The 22,314-nt window shown below is 44.5% G+C and overlaps 1 protein-coding gene and 1 long non-coding RNA gene across 6 annotated transcripts in view; one reads left to right on the top strand and one right to left on the bottom strand.

The window, feature by feature from the left end:
- Positions 1 to 4,796, top strand: part of GLIS3 (GLIS family zinc finger 3) — a 499,582-nt gene extending 494,786 nt beyond the window's left edge. For both annotated transcript variants that reach the window (XM_069576475.1, XM_069576474.1), the window contains one exon: positions 424 to 4,796. In XM_069576475.1, coding sequence (XP_069432576.1) covers positions 424 to 560 — 137 coding nt within the window. In that variant the 3' untranslated portion in view covers positions 561 to 4,796. The remainder of the gene's footprint in view (positions 1 to 423) is intronic.
- On the bottom strand, positions 4,017 to 18,796 carry LOC138433576 (uncharacterized). Of its 4 annotated transcripts, none has more exons than XR_011254365.1 (4): positions 18,550 to 18,796; positions 8,213 to 8,420; positions 5,520 to 5,737; positions 4,017 to 4,951 (listed from the first exon to the last, which is right to left on the bottom strand). It is a non-coding gene; the product is annotated as an uncharacterized lncRNA (long non-coding RNA). The 4 variants fall into 4 exon arrangements; XR_011254364.1 differs by having other exon boundaries at positions 8,266 to 8,420; positions 18,550 to 18,788; XR_011254366.1 differs by having other exon boundaries at positions 8,049 to 8,420; positions 18,550 to 18,746.
- Between the last annotated feature and the right edge of the window lie 3,518 nt (positions 18,797 to 22,314).

Here is a 22,314-nt window from a genome sequence, read left to right as displayed (position 1 = left end):
TCCTTATCTGCCTCCCTACCTGCTCTGCACCTGAGCTTTGCCAACACACTTTGCCCCACATACCCAACTCTCTGTCTTTGCTCCCTATTTCCTCCTCCTAGAATGTTCTTTCTTTACCTCCCCATCTATGATAATCCCATCCATTCTTAAATGACTCAACTTTTATATCACCTCCTCTTTGAGGCCATCCTCACTCTTCCCTATAAAATTTTACTTTCATTGCTACTCAGCCCATCTTTTGTGCAAATCCTATTTTAGCCATTTGCCTGCACATTCAGCCACTTCTCCACCTAAGGAGCCTGAGGATGGAACCCACTGAAAGGCCTTGCCCAGCACTGTTGCCTCCCCAGTCCACATTTGCTCCCTGCATGCCTAGCAAGTATGATGAAGCATCAGTTGATTTGTGCACTCTTTCTTTTCCAGTGTATGATTTGCCTTCGGGTTCCTCCAGCCTCTTTGGGGAGACTCTTCGCAGTGGACCTGAAGATGCCACATTCTTACAGATCAGTGCCGTGGACCGCTGTCCTAGCCAGCTCTCCTCTGTCTATACTGAAGGCTAAAATCTCCCCCAGCCTCCACGGCTGCTGGCATCCAGAATCTTTTTGTTCCTTGCCACCTTTTGTTCTTATACTTTCGCAGACCCTAAGAAAAAGGATGTCAAGCAAATCAACTCAATATGCCACATCACAGATGTGTCTTTGGAGAGCAGGGCTGGATGGTCAGAGCTGGGTTTTGTAGGTGTGTTTGCAGCTGATCCTTTTTCCCTCTGGATTTGCCAGTGACCAGCAGGACTGTCTTTTCAAAGGGAATTCGGAGTCTCACTACTGAATATCTGTTACTTCCCAATTGTCAACCTTCAAGGGACACCAGTGAGATGATGTGCATGTGTAAATTTAGTTTGGAGATCACCCTTGCTGAAAACTCCAAATAAGGATGGTCAACCCAGATTGCCAGCACAGTGAATCGCCTCACCCATGAGCCAGGCGCAACAAGGGAAATCCACATCCAAGCCCAGCATGGGCTTGGCTCTTGGAGGAGCCCCAGTTTCCCAGCACCAGCCTGGCATCCAGGGAGCTGGCTGCCTCTCTCCTCCTGGATACTTCCATGCTAACCAATTGCTTTTCAGTGTTTTTCCAAAAGCAAAATGAGAAGGTTCTGTCAAGTACAGTCCCCTGAAAAGCTTGACAACTTGTTTTGTATTCCTGCAACCTACCCTAGTCCTTTGATTTTAAAGCCTTGTTATTTACATGTACTTTTAAAGGAAAAAAATATTTAGAGGTCTGTTCTTTGGATGGAAATAATTATTTTAATCACCCCAGCTACATACATCTGACCTCTGCTGTGGCTTGGCTTGGCCCCTCCTAGTAGCTCCTGTGTGCACCAGGAATGTTCTGCAAAGGCTACCTGAGGGACATGGGGTTGGCCACCCTCTTCCCAGTGCTACCACAGAGACCCTCGTGTGTTGACTGTTCAGTGACTCCACCTTGAGGACTTTATTCAAAGGAAAATTTCTCTTGACTGGTTCACCCATGGCCTCCGCTCTGGTGCTCTGCCCAGAGCCTGCTAAAAGCTGTGACAACAGGGACACATGGAGGTGTGGTCCTGGGTTCTCTCAGAAAACCAACCTGGAGGAGCCCAATGTCCAGCTCCTATGCACAGCCTCTGCTCCCTCTGTTAGAGTCTCCCCTCACCACTCTCTCTGTTGCTCCCTTGCCCTTCTCCTCCCTCTTCATTGCTCTCTCTCTCTTTTTTTTTTTTTTTTTGACTGTAGTTCAGACATACCCACCACCTGCCATTGCCTGCCCACCAGCTCTGAGCAGGGTCTGGCCTAGGGCAGGTAGAGGAGACAGTTCTGGAAAGGTGGCCAAAAAGAAGCAACCGCTTTGTCTGAAACTCTGTTTTGAGTGCCTAGAATTTTCACAGAGCTCTTGGCCATTTGATCTCAAACCTGGATAGGAAGTCATTTTCTGTGACACCTTTTCGTTGCTGTTGTTTTGTCTCTAAGTCGTGCCCGACTCCTTGTGGCCCCGTGGACTATAGCTCTCCAGGCTCCACTGTCTTCTGTGACACCTTTACCAAGCAATTAAAAAGGTCCCAAGTCCAATGACATAGGCTATAAAAATTGCCAAATCCCCCGAAACCTGGTAAATTCTGACATCCCAGTACTATCACATCTCATGATTTCTTTTCTCTTTCTTTAAAAATGTTCTCTGAAGAAAAATGAAACAATGCTATTTGTCAAACTGGGATAATTACAATCTCCAACAAGACGATTAAACAGCTTGGTGTCAGACTTAGGATCTGGTGACAGTTTGTATCCTGACAGACGTGTCCTTCCAGTCTGCTGCACAGTCGGTAGTGTTCTGCCTGATTCAGGACTTCATTCTCACATGCGGTATAATCAGGCTAATAAAGAACCGAGTGCAGGGTCCGTTTCTACAGTGCTCTCAGTCAATCTCATTTCTCTGGCTAGTGGGCTCTGATCTGAGAAGAGCCATCATGCAGACATCTGTGTCTGCGAAAGAGACAAGTTATTCACTTTACAAAAATCTGCTCTGCTTTACGAAAGGACGCACGTCAGACTTTTCTTTCCAAGTGAGCTCTCAGACGCACACAGAGTCCCACCCTTCTGGCAGACTTTGTGGATTGTGTCACCTGGGCCTAAACAGGGACCATGTCCTTTGCCACACACTGCAGAGAAGGGGAAGCTCTGGTATCTTAGACAATCTATTCATTCTAAATCCCCGGAGCCTCTACAGGGAACTCAAAACACATTTCATTCATGTGATGAGGAAAAAGACGGAAAGGTAAGGCAGTTGCTGCAGCTGGTGTTGTCAGCCTACTTGTGGCTTCTGGCTGTAATCTGCCGTGGAAACAGGGAAGGAGGATAAAGCCAGAAAAACCCCAGATGCTCTGGCTGGAGGAGGCGCTCCTGAGCGTCTGTAGTCTCCCCGTTGGCCTCACTGAGGCCCAAGGCAGCCCAAGGGTGCCAGGTGGCAGCTGCACCTGCAGGGCCTCCTTCCCTGGCAGGAATTAGCAGAAGCAGGCCCAGGACCACCTGCAAGGCCGAGTGCCCCTCTTATTCCCTCCCCCATCTCGTGTTTCCCCTTGGCTACAGGTTTGAGCTCAGGACCCCAGGACATGCCACTTCCAGTTTCCTTCTGGGTGACAGGTTCTGGCCTTAGATTCCAGGATCTCACCTGACCTTAAAATTTGTTCCTTGCTTGCTTTCACATTGCACAAGATTTATATATGTTTTCATCATTATGTTTGTAACAGTAAAAGTGGAAACTTCAAAAGATCATTCCCTTCCATTTTCTGGTCTTTTTACTCTTGATATATAACCATTTTCATAAACATCTGAACAGAAATTGTCATTCCCCTTTAAAAAAAAAAAAAGAAGCTGATGTTCGGGAAAATACACACAGCCCAAAGCCAATTATCCTATTACATTAAAAAAAAAGAAAAAATCAGCATGCCTAGAGATATTTTACTTGCTGCATTGTCTTAATTCCCTAAAGGGACTGCATCAAAATGTAAGTTATAATTTAGCCTCTGATATTAGTGTTAAATATTAAATATTCTATTCCTGTGTAAGATGTCTCCCATTACCCATGTCACCCCCCAAATTATTTAGGTGATTCTAAAATGGACAAAAGGTCATCAGTCAATCACAGCAAAGTTTCCACTGATGAACCAGAGCTTTGGTGTTACTCTGTTGTTTTTAAATTAGCAGCTGTCAAGCACATTAGCATACTAGAATAGAGGTAAGTGTTCAACCCCATCTTCAAGAACCTTGCTTCCCAGTTGCCTTGAATTTGGGGAATAGTGATTATAAATGTCCAGTTTAATTATTTGGTATTTTATTTGATTGTTTTGACCACATCATTTTAAAGCAGTGTTTTTAACAGCACTTTTTGTTGGTGGTGTGGAATTTCTGCGGTTACAATTTTTTTCTTTGCAATGAGTAAAGCAAAAAAAAAAAAAAAAAACAAACCACTCATTGGAGAGATGGCAAGTGTAAAAAAGAGGAGATTTATTTTGTACAGACAGCAGAGCATCCTGTGTAATGTTGCTGACATAAAGCACTTTGGGGGGAAAAAGTGGAAATCTGTTTTCCATAAATCACACAGACTCTTGTACATAGTTATATACACTCACGTAGAGAAATGAACTGCATATATCATACTGGATATGGGGCTGATTTTACTCTAGGGGCACATCTGGTGCTTATTGTCATAAATCTTTTAAAGAATTAGGTACACTTTTTTCTATTAATATGTATAGTTTTGTGATTTGTCACAGTTATGTTTCATATAATCATAAGTTATTTTGTCTCGTTTCATGAAGTCCTTTTTTTATGTCAAAAGTAAAATGAAGGGATTGTGCACTTGGTACATAATAAAACTGGAAATAGAGGATGCGCCCACCTGCCTGAAATCCTCCTTCAGCATGTTGTTTTAAAACACAATGGCAGCAACCATTTTTTGTTTGTTTGTTTGTTTTATTTTGTTTAGTTTTTACCATCCGCTTCCCTCATATTGGGTCGGTAATTATAATTAAAAGCAGATGGGGATGGGGGAGGGAGTGTCCAAGGCCAGCTTTAAAATGCCGCATCGCTTTGGGCCAGAGCTGCAGCCTGGATTTAATTATAGATATGAGGACGAAATGGCAGTAAAAATGAATGTGTCTCTGAATCCTTTACATGTTGGGAGTGTCCATAAATAAAACATGAAGTTTTATTTCATCAGATTTAATTAAAGCTTTTATACATGTTTTATTGGTTATTCTATTAATCTGCTTCAAAAACTGGATAAATGTGTGCTGGTGTTTCGGGTTTGTTTGTCTTTTCAATATAGTGCTACGTCGTGACTCAGAAATGCCGCTAGTGCGTGGTCGTCCAGGTGATGGCCGTTGGAGTGGGCCCTTTCTTCCCAGTTGTCCTAAAACCCTGCCAAGAAAGACACAAGTATCAGCTTCCTAGTCTGTAAGTCCTCTGATTTCCTGAAGGAGAAAGGGGAAGTTGTCGTATCCCCTGATTCCTTGTCCTGTCTGATCTGCAGCCTTGGGGGGCGCTGCCTGTCCCTCTGGCTGTGATGAGCTTCTCTCCCTACCTCCCATCCACAGGAGACGGGACAGGGGAAGGAGTGGTCAGGAGGCTCGCACATCTGACTGACCGGTGAGCCAAGCACGGGACTGTAAAAGACATCACATTATCTCAAGGATCATTCTTAGAAAATTGATAGTTTTCTCACAGAAATTTTAAGACTTGAAAATTCCCTTAACGGGAGATACAAAGCCGAAGGGATGATGGCTCCCAGGCACCTGGCTCTTCAAGGTGCTGGGGGAACAGGCAGCAAACTCATGTGGTTCAGGGTTTGGAGGTGGAAATAGTGCTGACTGACAAGACACAGAGAGTGTCTGCTCCCTGAAGGGGGGCAGCTGGTGAGAAGGTGATTTGGTCCAATCTTTTAGGAGGACAGCATGGCATTAACTGGTAGAGTTAAAGATACACATACCCTGCACTCCAGCTATTCCATTCCTCTCTCGGGAGTCAACAGTGGTTCAGATACAGGATGTTGAATGCCATCCTCAATAGCCAAAAACTGGAAATGACGCAACTGTCCACCAAGAGTGGAAAGAAGAAGTGCCCTGTGCTCAAGGAATGAAGTGACACGCAGTGCACACTGCACTGTGGCCACCCGCAGCCATCCAGAGCTGAGTCTCAGGAACCATACTGAAAGGAAGGGCAGACAGAAAAGAAAACATACAGCGCTGTTCTATTTATACACAGTTCAAAACCAAGCAGAATTCAAATGCAGAGTTTAGAGGGCAGAAGTGTAAACAACAGTGAGGAAAATGCTACCACAAAGATCCAGATACCTCCTACAGGAGGTCAGAAAGAAAGGGCACCCAGAGGACTCAACACTGGGGTGCTGGGCAACCATGCTTAGTTTGCTGACTCACGTATTAGATTAAACCGATGTTTGCTCTGAACATGCACAGTTTTTTAGTTTTTAGTTCAAATACTACTGAAGGTCAACTCTTACATCCTCTGCTCCAGGGGTCTGAAAACTCTGTCTGTAAAGGGCCAGGTAGAATGTATTTTTTGGCTTTGAGGGCCACACAGTCTCAGTCTCAACTACTCAACTTTGTTGCTGCAGCTCAAAAGCAGCCACAGACAATCTACAAATGAATGCATATGGCTGTGTTACAATAAAACTTTATTTATGGACACAAATTTGAATTTCCTGTGGTTTTCAGATGTCATGCGATATTTTTTGTCTTTTGATTTTTCTCAACTATTTAAAAATGTAAAAAAAAAAAAACCTTATTCTAGAAGCCATACAAAATGAAGCAAAAAAGGCAGTAGGCAAGATTTGCGCATGGGCCACAGTGTGCCATCCCTAGTCAACTGAGGGAACATTCTCCTGCCCTTCTCATAAATATCCGCCCAAAGAAAACTGCAGTAAGGAGCCCCTCTGCTTATTCTTTGGCTACGCCAAGTCGTGTTCCTGGAGGAAATTCATGAGCTCTATTGATTAAGCTTTTCTTTGTTTAGATTCTGGGTTCTGCTCCCCGGGATACAGATGAATGCTTAAGACCCTGGAGTGCCATTCGACTTTATCTCTGGATTTGAAGTTTTTAATAAAAAGAACTGGGCAGAGAGAAATCTGTGAGAATTGGAAAATGAGCACCCATTCTTTCCAAGCTAACCAAATATTTGCTGGATCTTGGCAGCTATAGCCAACCTTTTCCTCTGAAATGCTAAGAGGTTACAAGTAACAGGAGACTTCATTTTTCTCAGGCCATAGCTCTCATGAGAAGCTGGAGTTGCCTCTCAAAACCTGCAGGGTTCTCAGGCAGAGGAGAGTCAAGGTTTTATGCTCAAAGACTCCTCCAAGAAATGGTTGGAGCGGAGTCAGGGAGCCCTGATGGTGCTAATCACCGGTGCCCTCTCCTCATAGCAGGAGAAAGTGCTCAGCACCCCAGCGCCTTCTCTAGCCCCTGGTTTCTCATTATGCCTGGCTCCCCAATCCTTAAATTCAAGTGTTTCTCAGCCCTGGCAGTGCTGCCTGTCAGCTACTCATGCTCTTGAGAAAGAATGAGCGTGAATTCACTTGGTCATGAGTGTATGCTTTCTTTGTTTCTCCAGTTTGTGATGAAATGGATAATCGTTTCAAAAGCAAGATTGTTCATGAATCCTGGGGCATTTGTTAAATACTAGCATGGACTGAATCCTCCTGAAGGGTCTCCCTGGTGGTTTTGTGTGCTTGGCTTCATATGTTGTGTATGGTCTGGATATTAAAGCTGCAAGGAACACAGTGTCTCGGACGAAATAATCTGAACTTTATAAAAAGAAGTTTAACCAAAGGAAAGCTTAGAGAACATTCAGTCCAACCTCATCTTTTACAGAGAAAGAAATTGAGGTTGTTTCATTCATTTGTTCATTCATTTAACATTTATGTAAAAAAAAAAAGAGGTAGAAGTAAATCTTATCCTCATATAGCTGACCACAGAGGATTCCAAGAATCATCTGCCTGAGAACATTGCCAGGTGCTTATTCAAAATTCACACTCTAAAGCTGCTGAACACAAATCTCAGAGTTACTGAGCTGGAATTCTTAGGGTTCAGATGGTTGCAACTACATTCTTAACTAAGCTCTCCAGGTGGTCGTTTATGGAAACTAACTTTTTTTTTTTACTTTATTTTACTTTACAATACAGTATGGAAACTCACTTTGACCCTTTCTCCTCGCCTCCCCACCTCCACCACCACCCCCGGCCACCTGCCTCAGTTTAGTAGAGGAAGCTGACCATTTAACAGGGCAACACAGTTTAATAAAAGCCAGCAAAGAGGGCCTTCCAATCCTTGCCTGGGGAGACAGGAGAGCAGGGTCTGAGTTTCCTGAGGGAAGGGATGGCTCCCTGAACTAGTCCTGAAGGTCAAGTCAATCTTGAAGAAGCAAAGAAGCAGCAGAAGGGTATTGGTTTTGTTTAGTTGCTAAGTTGAATCTGAATCTTGTGACCCCATGGACTATAACCCACCAGGCTCCTCTGTCCATGGGCTTCTCCAGGCAAGAATACTGGAGTGGGTTGCCATTTCCTTCTCCAGTGGATCTTCCCGACCGAGGCATTAAACCTGTGTCTTCTGCATAGCGGGCAGATTCTTCACCACTGAACCACAAGGTAAGCCCAGCAAAAGGATGTACCAGGCAAAAAACATCTTGTGTGTGGAGCCGCCAGGAGAAGGAAAGTAACTTGCCAAGTATCACTCAGTAAGCTAGTTGAAGAGTTGTAGGTTGTCCCTTCTCTGGGCTCCAAGTGATTCTTCTCTGGTCCTGAGCCACAGCCCTTCTTTGTCCACCTCATGGAGCTCAGGGCATTGTTGCCCAAACCAGCAGTATGTTACCAGTTACTCTGCAAAACAAGTTCCACTTTCAAGTTAGTTTGCGGAGTGATGGGTCAAAGTTACAAAGACTCTTTTCTTTTTTTTTTCTTATTGCAGAACCTCTCAGAGACTTTACAATGCTAAAGTGCAATGTGACTCTCCAAGAAAGAGTTAGAGGACGAAGTCTGTTGACTGTAGAATGCTTTTTTTCCAAAAGGTACCAGGTTAACAATGTAGAAAACAGTTTGGTGGGTCCTCAAAAAGTTAACTATACAATTACCATATGATCCAGCCATTTCACTCTTATATACATACTCAAAAAGAACTGATAACTGGGACCAAAACCAGATATGTGTATACCGATGCTTCTAGAAGCATTGACAATAGCCAAATTGACAAAATGCCAAATGCTCCAAAAGCATTCATAATAGCCAAAATGTAGTCCACCAGCCGATGAGCATATAAACAGTGTGGTCTGTCCACACTGAATGTATAACCAGGCTTCTGTAGCCACAGATTTGGAGCCAGCCAACTGTATGCTGTCATTTTACATAACAGACTTGAGCATCCACAGATTTTGGTATCCATGGAACCAATGCCCCATGGATACTGAGATACAATTATATTTAAGGTAACTAAACTTGTGCACTCAAAAATGGTTAAAATGGTAAACTTCATGTTAGGTATGTTTTACTATAATAAAAAGCGTAATATAAACAGAGCACCTAATAGGGTACCTGACATGCAGAAGATAATTTTTAAAGTAAGCACCCTGATAGGTAAGTGTTCCTTAGGACACAGTTTGGGAACGGGAACTCCAGACATAGGTAAAGCCCATGGTGGGGTGATGGTGTTGGCCCTGGGTAGGTGGAAGTGGAGGATACAAGTGGCACCAGCTGGCAGAGAAAGCAGAAGAGGAGAGGGCCAGGTGGTTTGGAGCAACTGCAGAAGACAGTTCTGAGCACCAGAGCACTGCGCCCATGTAAATTCTCGGGTAACTGACGAAGGGAGAGAAAGGCAGATGGAGGGAAGCGGGTGGGTGTTAGTGTAGCAGAAGGAAGAGACAGTGGGCTGCAGAGGAAGACAGGAGGCAGCAGCATAGTCCCCACCAATCCCAGTGTGTGCAGATGCAGAGATCTGGGCTCTGTTCATTCATCTGACCAACGTTTACTGAGCTCCACTCCCATCGCTGTGTGCCTCTTACTGTTCTAAGTGCTGTGATAATCAGAAAAGAAAACAGCAGTATGCCTGTCCTCATGGCATTGCATTCCAGTGGACTGGCATGTCAAATTGTTTGCTCTGGTTATCTGTGATGTATGAGGCTCTGGGAGGTCAGTGATGGTTAGACATTCTCCAAGAAGGACATGCTGTGACACAGTTGGGAATGGAAACAGTTTTGAGGAAGTTTCAGAGAGTGAAAGCAAAGGGGCCAAAGCTGGATTGGGCCGGAGGCACTGTCAGACTGTGATGCTAACTGGACAGAGGTTCTTTCAGTGCCCTGGAATAGAGGTTGCTCCGAACCACATCAAGAGCACCATGCTGGGTGGAAATAGCTAGGCCATCACACCACCCCCGTGCTGAAGTCCATCCTGAGAAGGGTGCGTCTTGGCTGTCCCTCTTGGTCACTCAATGGCTGAGGTCCTTCCAGAGAGCCAGAAAGCGGAGGAGACACTGGAGAAGTTAACAGTGTCCTCTAGCCACACACATTGTGGCTGGTGGGGGGCGGGGGTCTGAACAGCATAGCTCTGTTCCTGCTGCATAGGGCACTAGGGAAAAGCAGAGGTCCTCCATCATTGTGTTCCCCAGTTTGTAGTCAAGAGTGTATCGGGTGTATACACTCTTACACACTATCTAAAATGGATTTGTGACTCTGCTCTTGCTCTGCTAGCTCTAACACATAAATACACACACACACACATACACACACAGGGTCACTGGGATTTCAGCATCTCAAGAGTATTTTCTCTCAAGGCTTAGTACCCTCCTTCCTGGGAACAGTGGTGAGAAATGTTGAGGGATGCAGGGTGGTAGGTGACCTATTGCTTTTACTCTAATCCAGGAGTCATCGAGGACTGTCACAGGCTTTGGTGTCAGGCAGACCTTGTTCTCTGTCACTTACACCCTTTGCAGCAGCAGCAGAAGTAATCCCTAGTCTACACTGCCCTGAGCCCATTTCTTCTTCCAGCAAGAATAATTATGCTCCTCTCCCAGGCCATGAGATCATGCAGATTATCTGGCATAATCCCAGGTACATGTACAGGACTTGCTAAAGAGTGACCTTTGTATTTTAAGAACTACTGATCCTGCACCCAGAGTAGAATGATAATTTGTGAGGAGAGCACAGAAAGGACCATCATTCTCAGACCAGTGCATGGAAGCAGGAAGGAAATGAGCTAGCCTGAGAGCAAGCAAGTCATAAAACTACCCAGATGACATTACCCACAAAGATCTGTCTTTGCCATGAGCTCAGAGCAACCTGTAGTACATACGGATGCCTCTTGGACATCCTGGGACCATCAAGATAGGTGGTACTGCCTGTAGAAGCAAAGAAGAGGATCTTCTGTCCTGGGTCCTGTACTTCCAAGGCTGCCCTCTGACTATCCTCCAGCCATGCCCTGCCTCACAAAGTGAGGAGCTCATTGACCGAAGGTATGTCTCCAGCCCAAACCCACTTTCCTTCCACTTCTAGACCCAGTCCAGGTATCTATCTGTGACCTCAGAATTCGCTTTCCAAAGAGTCCCACACTGCTTCCGGGGCCAGCCCAGACTTCCTTCTCAAGTACATCCTCCCAAGAGTGGATCAGGGCTTCAGTGTGTACATCCCTGAGCCTGCAGGGTACCCAGGGAGTGTCTTAGTGGGATTGTGGATGCCTTCTCTCCTTGTACTTTTGGGGGCTGGGCTGTCTATATCTGAGTATAAAGTCTCCTTGTGGTTGAAGATGGAACCAGCATTTGGGAGAGAAGAGGGATGGGTCACTGGCCCGAGGCCAGGGACTGGCTCCCTTAGTGCCACCATTTTTCTGGCGAAGAAATCCACAGAGTCTCTGATCATTCTAAATCAAACCTGACCTTCCAGGTTATCATGAAAGTACATTAGTTAACAATTATTTTAGATTTGTTTGGAATTTAAAAATATTTTGAACTCTGAGTTTGTGGGCTTCGGTTTGCAATCCTGCCCTGGGGACCTATAAATATTCCAGGCGGGCCTGGGGGGAGTCTTAGAGCCTGGAGTCCGTAGGCCCCTAAAGTACAAGGAGAGAAGGCATACAGTAGATACTCGTGTGTGTGTGTGTTAGTTGCTCAGTCGTGTCCGACTCTGTGCAACCCCATAGACTGTAGCCCACCAGGCCCCTCCGTCCATGGGATTCTCCAGGCAAGAACACTGGAGTGGGTTGCCATTTCCTTCTCCAAAAGGAACTATAGAAAGAAAGAAAGTGAAGTCGCTCAGTTGTGTCTCTTTGCGACCCCAAGGACTATAGCCTACCAGGCTCCTCCATCCATGGAGTTTTCCAGGCAAGAGTACTAGAGTAGGTTGCTATTTCCTTCTCCAATAGATACTCAAAAGCCTGTTAAAACTCTTTAAGGAATGTCAGAGCATCAGGACTCAGCAAATACCTTGACAGTTGCCAGACAGCAAATGGTGCGTGATGCAAACATTTGTTGTTCTCTGATGCTTTTGAAAACAAAATACTATATAGTTATTTCTAATCCAAGAGTGACTTGGCTGTGCTCTTCAGTCTGCAGGGAACACGTATATGGTTTCTCCATGTATGGGCCATAGAAAATGTGTACAGCTGAGACCTTTGTGTTGTCCATGTAGTACATATGTAGTGAAGTGAAGTGAAGTGAATTCGCTCAGTCGTGTCTGACTCTTTGCGACCCCATGGGCTATAGCCCACCAAGCGCCTCCCTCCATGGGATTCTCCAGGCAAGAGTACTGGAGTGGGTTGCCATTTCCTTATGACCCATTAAACTGAAGAGTTGCTTTATGGGACACCCCTCACCCCTGCCTCCACATCTGCAAGGCACGTTAAGCTAGCAGTCTCTTTGGGGGTATGGGGGGGCACATCTGTGTAGCCCAACCACACAGCTGGATCTTCCCTCATCAATGCTAGACCACCCTCTGTCTTCTCCCTGGCTTAGACTCAGTGCTCACTTCTGCTGAGTCTTTCAAAAGGCCAGATTCATGTCCCCAGGAAGGGTTTATGTCTGGGGCCTAGGGCTCATGATGTAACAGGCCCACTTATGCTCCAGGCCCCCATGGATGCCTGAGGAATCCAGAGCTTGGTCACTGGACACAATCCAATTCAGGTGCCTTGCTCATGCACAGGAACCCAGACGCAGCATCAGCAGCTGCAAGGCCAGTAGGTGAGACAACAGACCAAGAAGCCTGGGCTCTTCTGTTTAGACTCTGGTCACTTTTCCTCTGCTCCCAGGCTTTCTAGAATCTTTGCCCTTATCAAAACCTGACTAGGCTGTGCTGAGCTATTACTAGTCAGGCTTGCTCACCACCCATAGTAGAGGAAAGCTGCTCTGGGAATCTCAGGCCATTGTTCCAGTCTCCTCTTTGCAGTGGACCTCAGGCTTCCTGGCTGGGCTCTATATGACCTGAGCTCAGTGCTGCTCCAGCCACGCCAACTGCAGTGTGATGGAGGCGGCATGGTGAGCGGGAAAAAGCGCTGGTCTGGGGTCTGGAGACCAGGATCCCACTGGGTGATGACGGCCAAGTTGCTTCTGACCAGCCCTTGAGCTCCAGAATGAGATGGCCTCAGGATCCACTCCTTCTTCAGCACTGAAGCAAATTGTTTGACTTCTCTAAACCTCAGATTCTTCATCTATTCGATGAGGATAATACCTGAGCAACAGGGTTCCTAGGGACTCACATATCCATCAAGTGGTGGGGCCCTTAATAAGCCTTGGTTTCCCTGCCTCAACTGTAAAATTCACGGAGTTGAAGAAGATGATCTGTACAGCTCTGGCATGCTGTCACTTGGCTTCCTATTTCAGTGTTTTCCCCAAGATCCAAGATCCGTTTCCCTCTGGAGTCCCTTCCCCTTTTAGCCCTACTGTGTCCATTGGAAAGTTTGCTGTGAAATCGTGTTGTCCCTCACCTTCCCAGAACACGAAGGGCTTTGCAGCCAGAGTTAGAAGATGGATCCAGGAAGTGACCTGTAACAAGACTGCCTTCTGTGCCACTGGGGAAATCTGGTCAGTGGAACATGACGGCCTGAGGCATGGGAACCTCAGGGCTCATGCAGGCAGGGGAGCCTCGTCTCAGAGGCTGCAGCCCCCAGAACAATACCAAGACCTCCCCTGCCGGCTGTCCTCCCCCTGGGCTACAATCTCAGGGCTGGTGCAGACAGCGGAGGACTGGGGGTGAGAGCCAAGCTCTCAGAGGGTAAAAGCTCAGCTCTGCACAGCCACATGGAAAGCAGCAGCTCTCTTGTTTATAATTAACAAAAGCCACCCTGAGCTGCTTAAATGGTGAAGGGAAAGTTATTGAAAAGACAGAGGGTACAAGATAAAGAGACACCAGTGATGGAACTGAAATGCTAACCCAGCATACTTGCTCTCTCATCTTGCACCTCTACTCATTTTGGCCTGGCTGTTCTATTCTTCTGCAGGCCTGCCTGCCTCCTCTGCTTCTCCAATCCACACAACAGGCAAATGTTGCCCACCCTACATTCCAAGGTTTACGCTTTACCAGCATAAAGAAAGAATAAATCAGCCAGCCTCTCTCCACACACAGATAAATATAGATATACATATAGACTTAGACATAGATATGGATAGATATCCTATCAATCTGGATTTTGGATTCACAAAGAAGGCCTTCTGAGGCGCCCAGCTTTTTAAATATTTATTTATTTGGCTGTGCTGGGTCTTAGCTGTGGCATACAGTAACATGTGGGGTCTTTTTCAGGTGTGGCATGTAGTGTGCTCTAGTTCCCTGACCAGAGATTGAACCTGGGCCCCCTGCATTACAGCACAGAGTCTTAGCCACTGGTCCACCAGGGAAGTCCCTGAGCTGTCCATCTTGACTCAGGTAGCCACCCCTGGCCTGATCCTTTACTCCTGGTGCTTAGTAGCTTAGTTAACTCCCCACTCCCACAACGAGTGAGGGGACAAAAAGGGGGATCTCTGTGATGCTGGCACAGGCTCTAAAATGTATGCATGGCAGCCTTGCAGGCTGAGCCAAAGTCACGACTAAAGTCAGAGGAGCTCCATCGTTCCAGGATAACCACACATCAGAGATAAGTGACTAGTGACCCTTAGCCAGCAGGACGTTTCTCGAAACCTGCCTCAGCTGACTGCTGCCTAGCAGAGCTGCTTCTTTCAACGGTTCCTCAGTATTCAGTTCTCCCTTTCAGAAGTAATTCACACTTAAGAGGAAAGAACGGCGAGAGAGATTTTGAGAATGAGCAGAAAGTAAATTTGTTGCTGGCTGACTGGGCTGTTCACAGTCTGTATACATCACCTCTTCTATCTAAACACAGCTGAGAACTGAGGTATCTTCGGCCAAGGTAAGAAGTGCAGGCTGCTGGTGTGCCTGTCCTGCTCACCCTTGGTCTGTCTCAGTGGGATTAGGTGCGGTTTAGTAATTCTCTTCTACTGATGAGGTAGCATTTAAAGAAAGCAACGTCAGAAACCAACAATAAAAGAGTGAGGGCTAACTAGGCTTCCCTTCTAGCTTCCCTTCTCACTACAATTTGTGTACGGTAATTTAAGTTTTCTTTATTCCTCCAAGACAAAAAAGGTACCCCCTTGACAAGCGTCTCCTCCTTGCTCACTAGCTTTATAAATGCCACTTAGAAGTTGATAACAGTTGTGTGTGTGTGTGTGTGCTGGGGGAGAGTCAAGGGGAGACATTTTAATGGGAAAACATTTTTTATTGATTTCCTTCTCAAAATGTGTGTGGTGCACTGATGTGATGAGGAAGGAAATGCAAGTGAATACAGTCTGGGCCACCTCTCTTCACTAAGACGCTTTACACATAAGTGCACGTACTGCGAGGGATCGCATCAGGCGTCTGCTGTGGACTTGAGGCCTGAGGCCCAGAGCTGAGAGCCCCATCGGGATGTTGTGAAGTCTGAATAAGGTAACATAACAATGGTCAAACTTCAGTGTGCATCTGAATGAGGTGAGGATCTTTGTAAAATACCCATTCTGATTCAGTAGATTCGAGGAAGGGCCCAACAAGCTGCATTTCTCAGAAGCTCGCACATGATGTTGGTGCTGCTGATCAGCTACAGAGACAGAGACAGACAGCTACATCAGAAGTGGACGTCACCACACAGGCTGACCTGCATAGACGTGACGGCCCCGGCCACATCCATGCAGGCTATTCCTTTGCATACCCTGGCCAAGGTTATCACTTGCTAATTAGTAAGGGAAAAAGTAAAGACTTAAATGCAGCTGCTTTGCATTTCTTGCCTCCTGCCTCTTGTATTTTTTTCACACATTTACCTAGGTGTTCAAAATTGTCTAAAATTTTAGTTTAAACTCTTTCAGCAATAGGTTACAAATGTCTACGTTTTTGCTTGAATACAACAGACTCTGTTTAGCAATTTGTTACAGATATGAAAGTGCACATGTACAAAGAGATAGACATTTTTCCCTTAAAAAGGAAGATAAGTTCTACTTAAAAGGAAGTTACTAATATCTGAAACATTTGGGGGATTATTTCTTCACATTTTCCAGTATCCGTGACACTTAATATCCTCAGCACTCTATGTCCATTTCGTGCAATTTGGTTGATCCATCTCCGTGTTGTTTTCTTCCTGTTTTGCACAAAGAGCTGCCCTGTACCCACCAGGAAGCAAGCAAAGAGAAGAGAAAAATATAGTGGACCCATTCGAATGTTGTTCATCCCCTCTCTAAAGTTTCCCCAAGCAGTTGTCCTCCCCAACACTAGCTATCATTTCTGAAGAATAAATCCTTCTGTGCTGCCACAGGTCTTGGGGCATGCCCTCTAGGAAGACCCATCAAAGCTTATTATAGTTATTTACTGATGTCTCCTCCACTCCACTGTTTCGTAAGCTCCCCAGAGAAAGAACTTATGACTTATGCATCGTTGTGTTCTCTGAGTATAGCAGAGTTTTTGACACAGAAAAGGTCCTTAATAAACTTTGTTGAGTTGAATTGCAGGTGAATGAAAAAATTACTTCCATGCTCTTGGGAGAAAGTGAAAATTATGGATTCTAGAGTAAGAATGGGACAGGGACAGAGCTAGAGTGCAGAGCTGTGAGAGATCACCCGTGTGAAGGACTACAGCTGGTTCAATCTGGCTGGTGTGCACAACGTGAGTGGGAATCAGGAGAGAAAGGTAAGAAGGAAACAGGTTCTCAGAGGCTAAGGACCCCCATACATAGTTTAGAATATATCCTGTGAGATCTGGAGAAGCATGAAACTGCATTAAGCCTGTGACATGATCCTTTTTGGCTTGTAAACAGAACACTGTCAGCAAAATAAAGGATAGATTGGAACAGACTGGGACTAGTGGTGAGGATTTGATGATCCAGACCCTGCTCCTTAGAGGTTGGAAGAATAATGTTCAGTGGACTCAGAGTGTGGAATGTGTGCGCAAATGTGCTTGCATCTGTGGTGCCATCTAAGGGCTTCCCAAAAATATTCAAGAATTTTCCCAGAATTTTGAGAACCCCTTGGGTTACATTTGAAAAACAATAACAAAAAAAGGTCTCTCCTCCAAAGCTATAAGAAGTGTATTTTGCATTAAAAGCCCTATAAATTTAAGATTCTGGGGGTGGCTATTTTGGCAAAATGAATTTCCTAGCAGCCTTCTTAATTTCACTTCCTGCCTTTCATGAAATATATGTATAGAGAAAACATGAGACTCCCCACCAGGTTCTGCATTCATGTGCATCTGCCGTCCAATTTACAGTTTGTGAAGGAGGTGTTAATTAGTTGGCAGAAGCACCTGAACAGGGAGTACTGGGTTGGCTGAGGGGGTAGGAAGGTCTCTGGCATTTCCTTATTCACAGAGGCAGGAAAAAAAAAAAAAGAAAGGAATCTCACATTGCTGTCCAAAATGGCATCCTCCAAGCCAAAGCAAGTGGTGGAATTATAGCAGATACTTCTTTCTCTAAAAAGTGTCTATTTCTGGACTTGTGTGATTAATAGCAAATTAATACCAAATGTTAATCAGAATTTAAGTTTGACCTTCATATACGACTCTGTGGATTTTAAAAGTCTTTCAGGGAAACACGGGTGAATTTGTAACTAGTAAGATAAAATTAACACGGAAGAAGGGATAGGATGAATTCCCGCAGGGGAAAAAGCAGAGACCTTGTCTTTCAAGGGTTGAGGAGATGGAGGGTAGAAAAGGAAAGTCACAAATCCAGGTGGAGCAGAAAGGACCTTTCATTCAGGGTCAGTAAAAAATAGTCGGCTAAGTTGAAGAGGGTGGTTCAAGACAACAATTTACTGGGAGGAGAATAAGACTTGATCAACTCAAGATTTCTTCACTTTGTATGTCAACAACCTCATCAAATCTCTTAAAACAAAATGAAGACAGTGACAGGATGTCATCTGATAAAACATTTTCTCTGTAGAGATGGCACAGCTGAGCTGCAGAGATGGAGAGGTAGCTTTCCCAAGGATACTGATAATGAATCATGACTTGAACCTTGAGTTCCTGACTCTCTGCCCACTTCACTTTCCAATACACTCCACTGCTTTTTTAAACATCTCCAGAACACACTTGGGGGAGTACTCCTAGTCTGATCTGATACAGCAACTCTCAACAGCACTGAGATATTTCTACAGTATTATTGCAGAATAGCAGCAGGGCCAAAGGAAAAAGACCTGGACACAGAAGGTGTGAAACACCTAGTTATTTTGCTTTTAATGACCATCAAAAATAAATCAACTTTTTAAAGTTGGATAAATATAAACTTGAGTGAGTTAATAAATATTGCATGTACCAATGTGCCTGAAGACATTGTGTAAGAAATACAGAGGAGCTCACATTTACACATATAAAGAATACATGGAGACCGCTTTCTGCTTTGAAAAATGCCACTGAAACTTTATAGAGTACAGCTTGCTCTAAAGCAAAGCAAAAAAAGAGAAAGAGGCATAAATTGAGCTTTCAGCACACTCAGCAAGAACTCTTTAGGCTACGAGGGTACAGGGTACCTGCACAAAGAGAGGAGAGACTGTTTACATCTGATTGTAGGATGGCTGCACCTGGCTCCCAGTGAAGCTGAGGCGTCCAAACAGAGGAAGATAGAGTCAAGGATATTCAGTGCGGAAGACAAATGAAGGCAGGGCCTCTCCGGAAGATCAGAGGGCTCCAAGCCCTGTTGCTTCCTTCAGCAAATCCTAATTAGCCTAGGAAAAGACAAAACACAGTGTGTTTTCCGGACACACACACCGAGAGAGAGAGGAATTCTTGAGGTATGTAATTAGGAGCAATTAGCAAGGGCTAGAGGGGAGCGGATAGAATGTGGAACAGGCTTGATTGGGTAATAATTTCCCTGGAGAACTGTGGGAGGTGGCCCAATGGGGCTTTTCTGAACTGACTTGCCACAGACTTTGTGCTCTAAAGCTCGAAGATGGAGATTCGAAAATCAAAGGGGATTTTCCTACTCAAATGTACCAATTATTTTTCTGTGAATTGCTTTAAACCCCCAGTTTTTAGGCCACTATGATACATAGTATATTTTCAATAATGTACACTAATGAGGAAATAAAGTAAAATGAAATGGTGAAGGAAATTCATGCATATCCTTTCTGTCCTCAGCCTGGATATAAGTTTTGAGGATGTTTGCAGAGGTGGGACTGGCTGTTTTTAGTTGCAATTCAGTTGTCTTGTACTAGCCCCTCAAAGCCTCTAAAACCCAGCAAAGGGAAACAGGGAAAAATTTCCACTGCTTAAACATTCATTGAGTGTAATAAAAGACAACAGGCTTTCTCCAGCCTGTGTGGACACAGTATGTATTAGAGCGAATGGGTGTGTGTGTGCTCAGCTGTATTTGATACTTCGCGACCTCGGGGACTGCAGCCCAGCAGGTTCCCCTGTCCATGGGATTTCCCAGGCAAGAATACTGGAGTGGGTTGCCATTTTCTCCTCCAGGGGATCTTCTGACCTGACCCAGGTATTGAACCCTAGCCTCTTGAATATTAGAAGGAGGTCTGGTTCAAATCTAAGATCCACTGCTTCTGAGCTAGCTGACCTTATGAAAGCTACTTGATCTTTCTGAGTTTTGGTTTGCTCATCTGCAAAATGGACCTGACTAGTACAGGGTTGTTATGGGGATTGATAAGATCATGGCCCCTACTGGCTCTAGTGAACAACCCCAAGGCAGGAAGCCAATAAATCCATTTACACAAATGTGTGTTTTGGAATCAGTTTATCTTGGAGAGCTCACCAGGAAACTTCATTGCTCAAAATTAGACATTCTAAACCTAGGAGATTTATTAGGATTTTTTATAGCCAAGGTGGATGTTTGGCAGCGCCTGCTTTTAAAGGTTTTCAAGTTAAATTTATATAGTGAGGCTCTAAGGTGTCAAATTTTGAGACCACTCATCCATTTTTTTTGAGGTTTTCCTAATTTACTTTTTTCCATGCTTTATTTCCTAATTAGGGTGAAATATACACAACAAAATTTACCATTTTAACCATTTTTGAGTGTGCAGTTCTGTGGCACTCTGTATATTCACAAAATTGTGCAACCAACACCACCATCCATCTCCAGAAGCTTTTCGCTTTCCCAGACTGATATTCTACACCGATTAAACTACTCTCCATGCTCTTCTTCCTTATTCCCTGGCAATCATCATTCCACTTTGTGTCTATGAATTTAACTACTCAAAGCATCTCATAGAAGAGGAATTGTATAAATACTTGTCCTTTTGTGACTGGCTTATTTCATTTAATATAAAGTCTTCAATGTTCATCTATGCTGTGCTCTATGTCAAACTGCCTTCATTCTTAAAGGCTGACTATTATTCCAGTGTATGTGTATACCACGTTTTGTTTATCCATTCATCTATGGATGATGGATACCTTGTGGCTTCTACATTTTGGCTATGTGAGTAGTGCTGATGTGAACATGTATATGAGAAGATTTGACCTTCTTCCTAGGTACTAGCTTGATCTACTTCTGATAAAAGCTGGGTTGGTTTTGGTTGTCCCTTCAAGTATATCACCTCCTCAGATTTTTAACATCTCACAAAATATGTTAGCCCTAATCCCAGTTCAGTCAGCTGTTGAAACATAATGAGTTTATTATTAACCCCTAAACACTGAAGAGCTGCATTCCAGGTACTTGTCAGAAAGTATAATCTGAAATTTAATGTGGCTTAGTATCCTTCCAAAGATCAGCTGAAAAACATACCTTATTAAATGAGAATTGCCTGAAGCTTTACTCTTTCAAATCTGTCCCTAAGTTAAACCAGACCCATCCCAATAACTGGGATATATTGCTTTATTGTTCACAGAGGTGATCTGACTGAATTATGCTTTGGTGAAAGGGTGAGAGTAGATTCAGTTTTTCTGCTCTGCAGTTTTATGAACCTCTATTGTATTTAGTGCGTAGATATCGTGCAGGGTGACGTTCACTTTTTCATTCTGTGTTGTAGGAGGATCCATGGGAGAAATTGTTCTTTGGTGTCAGGTCAGGCATGGCTTCCTGGAGCTACTAGTTTATGGTTTTTTTGTTTCCTATGGGCACAGAATTGTATACAAATTTTGTTCCTGTCTTCACTTTGGCTCCTAGGAAGCTTAGATTCTAATGTGCTCTCACCTAAACAAAAGGCATGGAAATGTGTAACATGAACTTTGTGTACTGATGTCACTTCTTGCTGGATTCTATTCTTAAATGATTTTCTCTTTGCCTTGATTTTCTTACTTATTGCCATTGTGTGTTTGTGTAAATCAATAGGGAGAAAAAGACACAGAGAGAGGAAAGAACAGTGAAGGAGAGAGTATATTTCAAAATAAGAATGTATCATTCAAAATTTTTGGCTGCAAACAACAGAAAGCAATTCTAAGTAGCTTAAAAGTGAATTCACAGAAAGACTAATGGCTGAGCTCACAAAATCATTGGGAAGATGGAGAGTGGGGCCCAAAAAGTAGGCTGAATTCCAGAGCTCTTGGGTGCCGGGCTCTACAAGGTGCTCTGTACCGGGAGAGGTAAGACATGAAGTAAGAGAAGATTTGCTTTATAGCCCCAATCCCTGTGTGGCATCAGCCTCAAACATGTGCATCTGACAAGTCCATTTCTTTCTGGCTGCCCCTCTAATACATGGTACTACTTCTCTTTCTGACCCTAGCACAGCACTCACTTCTTTAAACTTGGCTTCCAGCTCTGTTAAATGAAAGCCCTGTAGTGACTAGAACCCTGCTCCGCAGACTGCAGTCCACTGACAGTCTGGTTTGTCTAAGCATATCCACCGCCCACCCCCAACACACACGCATTGATGTCAAGTGGCTCATAAAACAGTCTTCAACTCTGCAAAAGGCTGTCCTTTGGAAGAGTTCAGGTAAATATAAATTCCTTCATCCTCTTATACATCAAAATCTTCACTTATTCTGCAATGGAAGTTCCACTCTGCCCTAGGTCAGTTTGAAAGAAGCTCACTTGAAGCTGCAATGTCTAAGAAGTTTCAGATGTACCCAGGGCCCAATACTAGCTTGTCTAAAGCTTTTGACCTTCCTTTTGGTCCACAGTCTCAAAGAAAGCATGTCATCACAGTGAGACATGCTGTGTAGAACCAGAACCAGAGCTGTGTCAGTGCTGTTCACAGGAGGGAGTTTCCTGACCAGACAACTGGAAGACACGTCCCCTTTTGTACATAAGGACCCAGTTTTCTCCTCGTATGGTGAGGATGATGGCATTAAGTCAGCACAGTTCTGCCGCGTTCACAAGTAACCTTCAAGTTAAAACTCGGTTTCCC

This window comes from Ovis canadensis, chromosome 2, assembly GCF_042477335.2.
Source record: "Ovis canadensis isolate MfBH-ARS-UI-01 breed Bighorn chromosome 2, ARS-UI_OviCan_v2, whole genome shotgun sequence".
Taxonomy (NCBI): Eukaryota; Metazoa; Chordata; class Mammalia; order Artiodactyla; family Bovidae; genus Ovis; species Ovis canadensis.
This window is presented reverse-complemented; position numbering and strand designations above follow the sequence as displayed.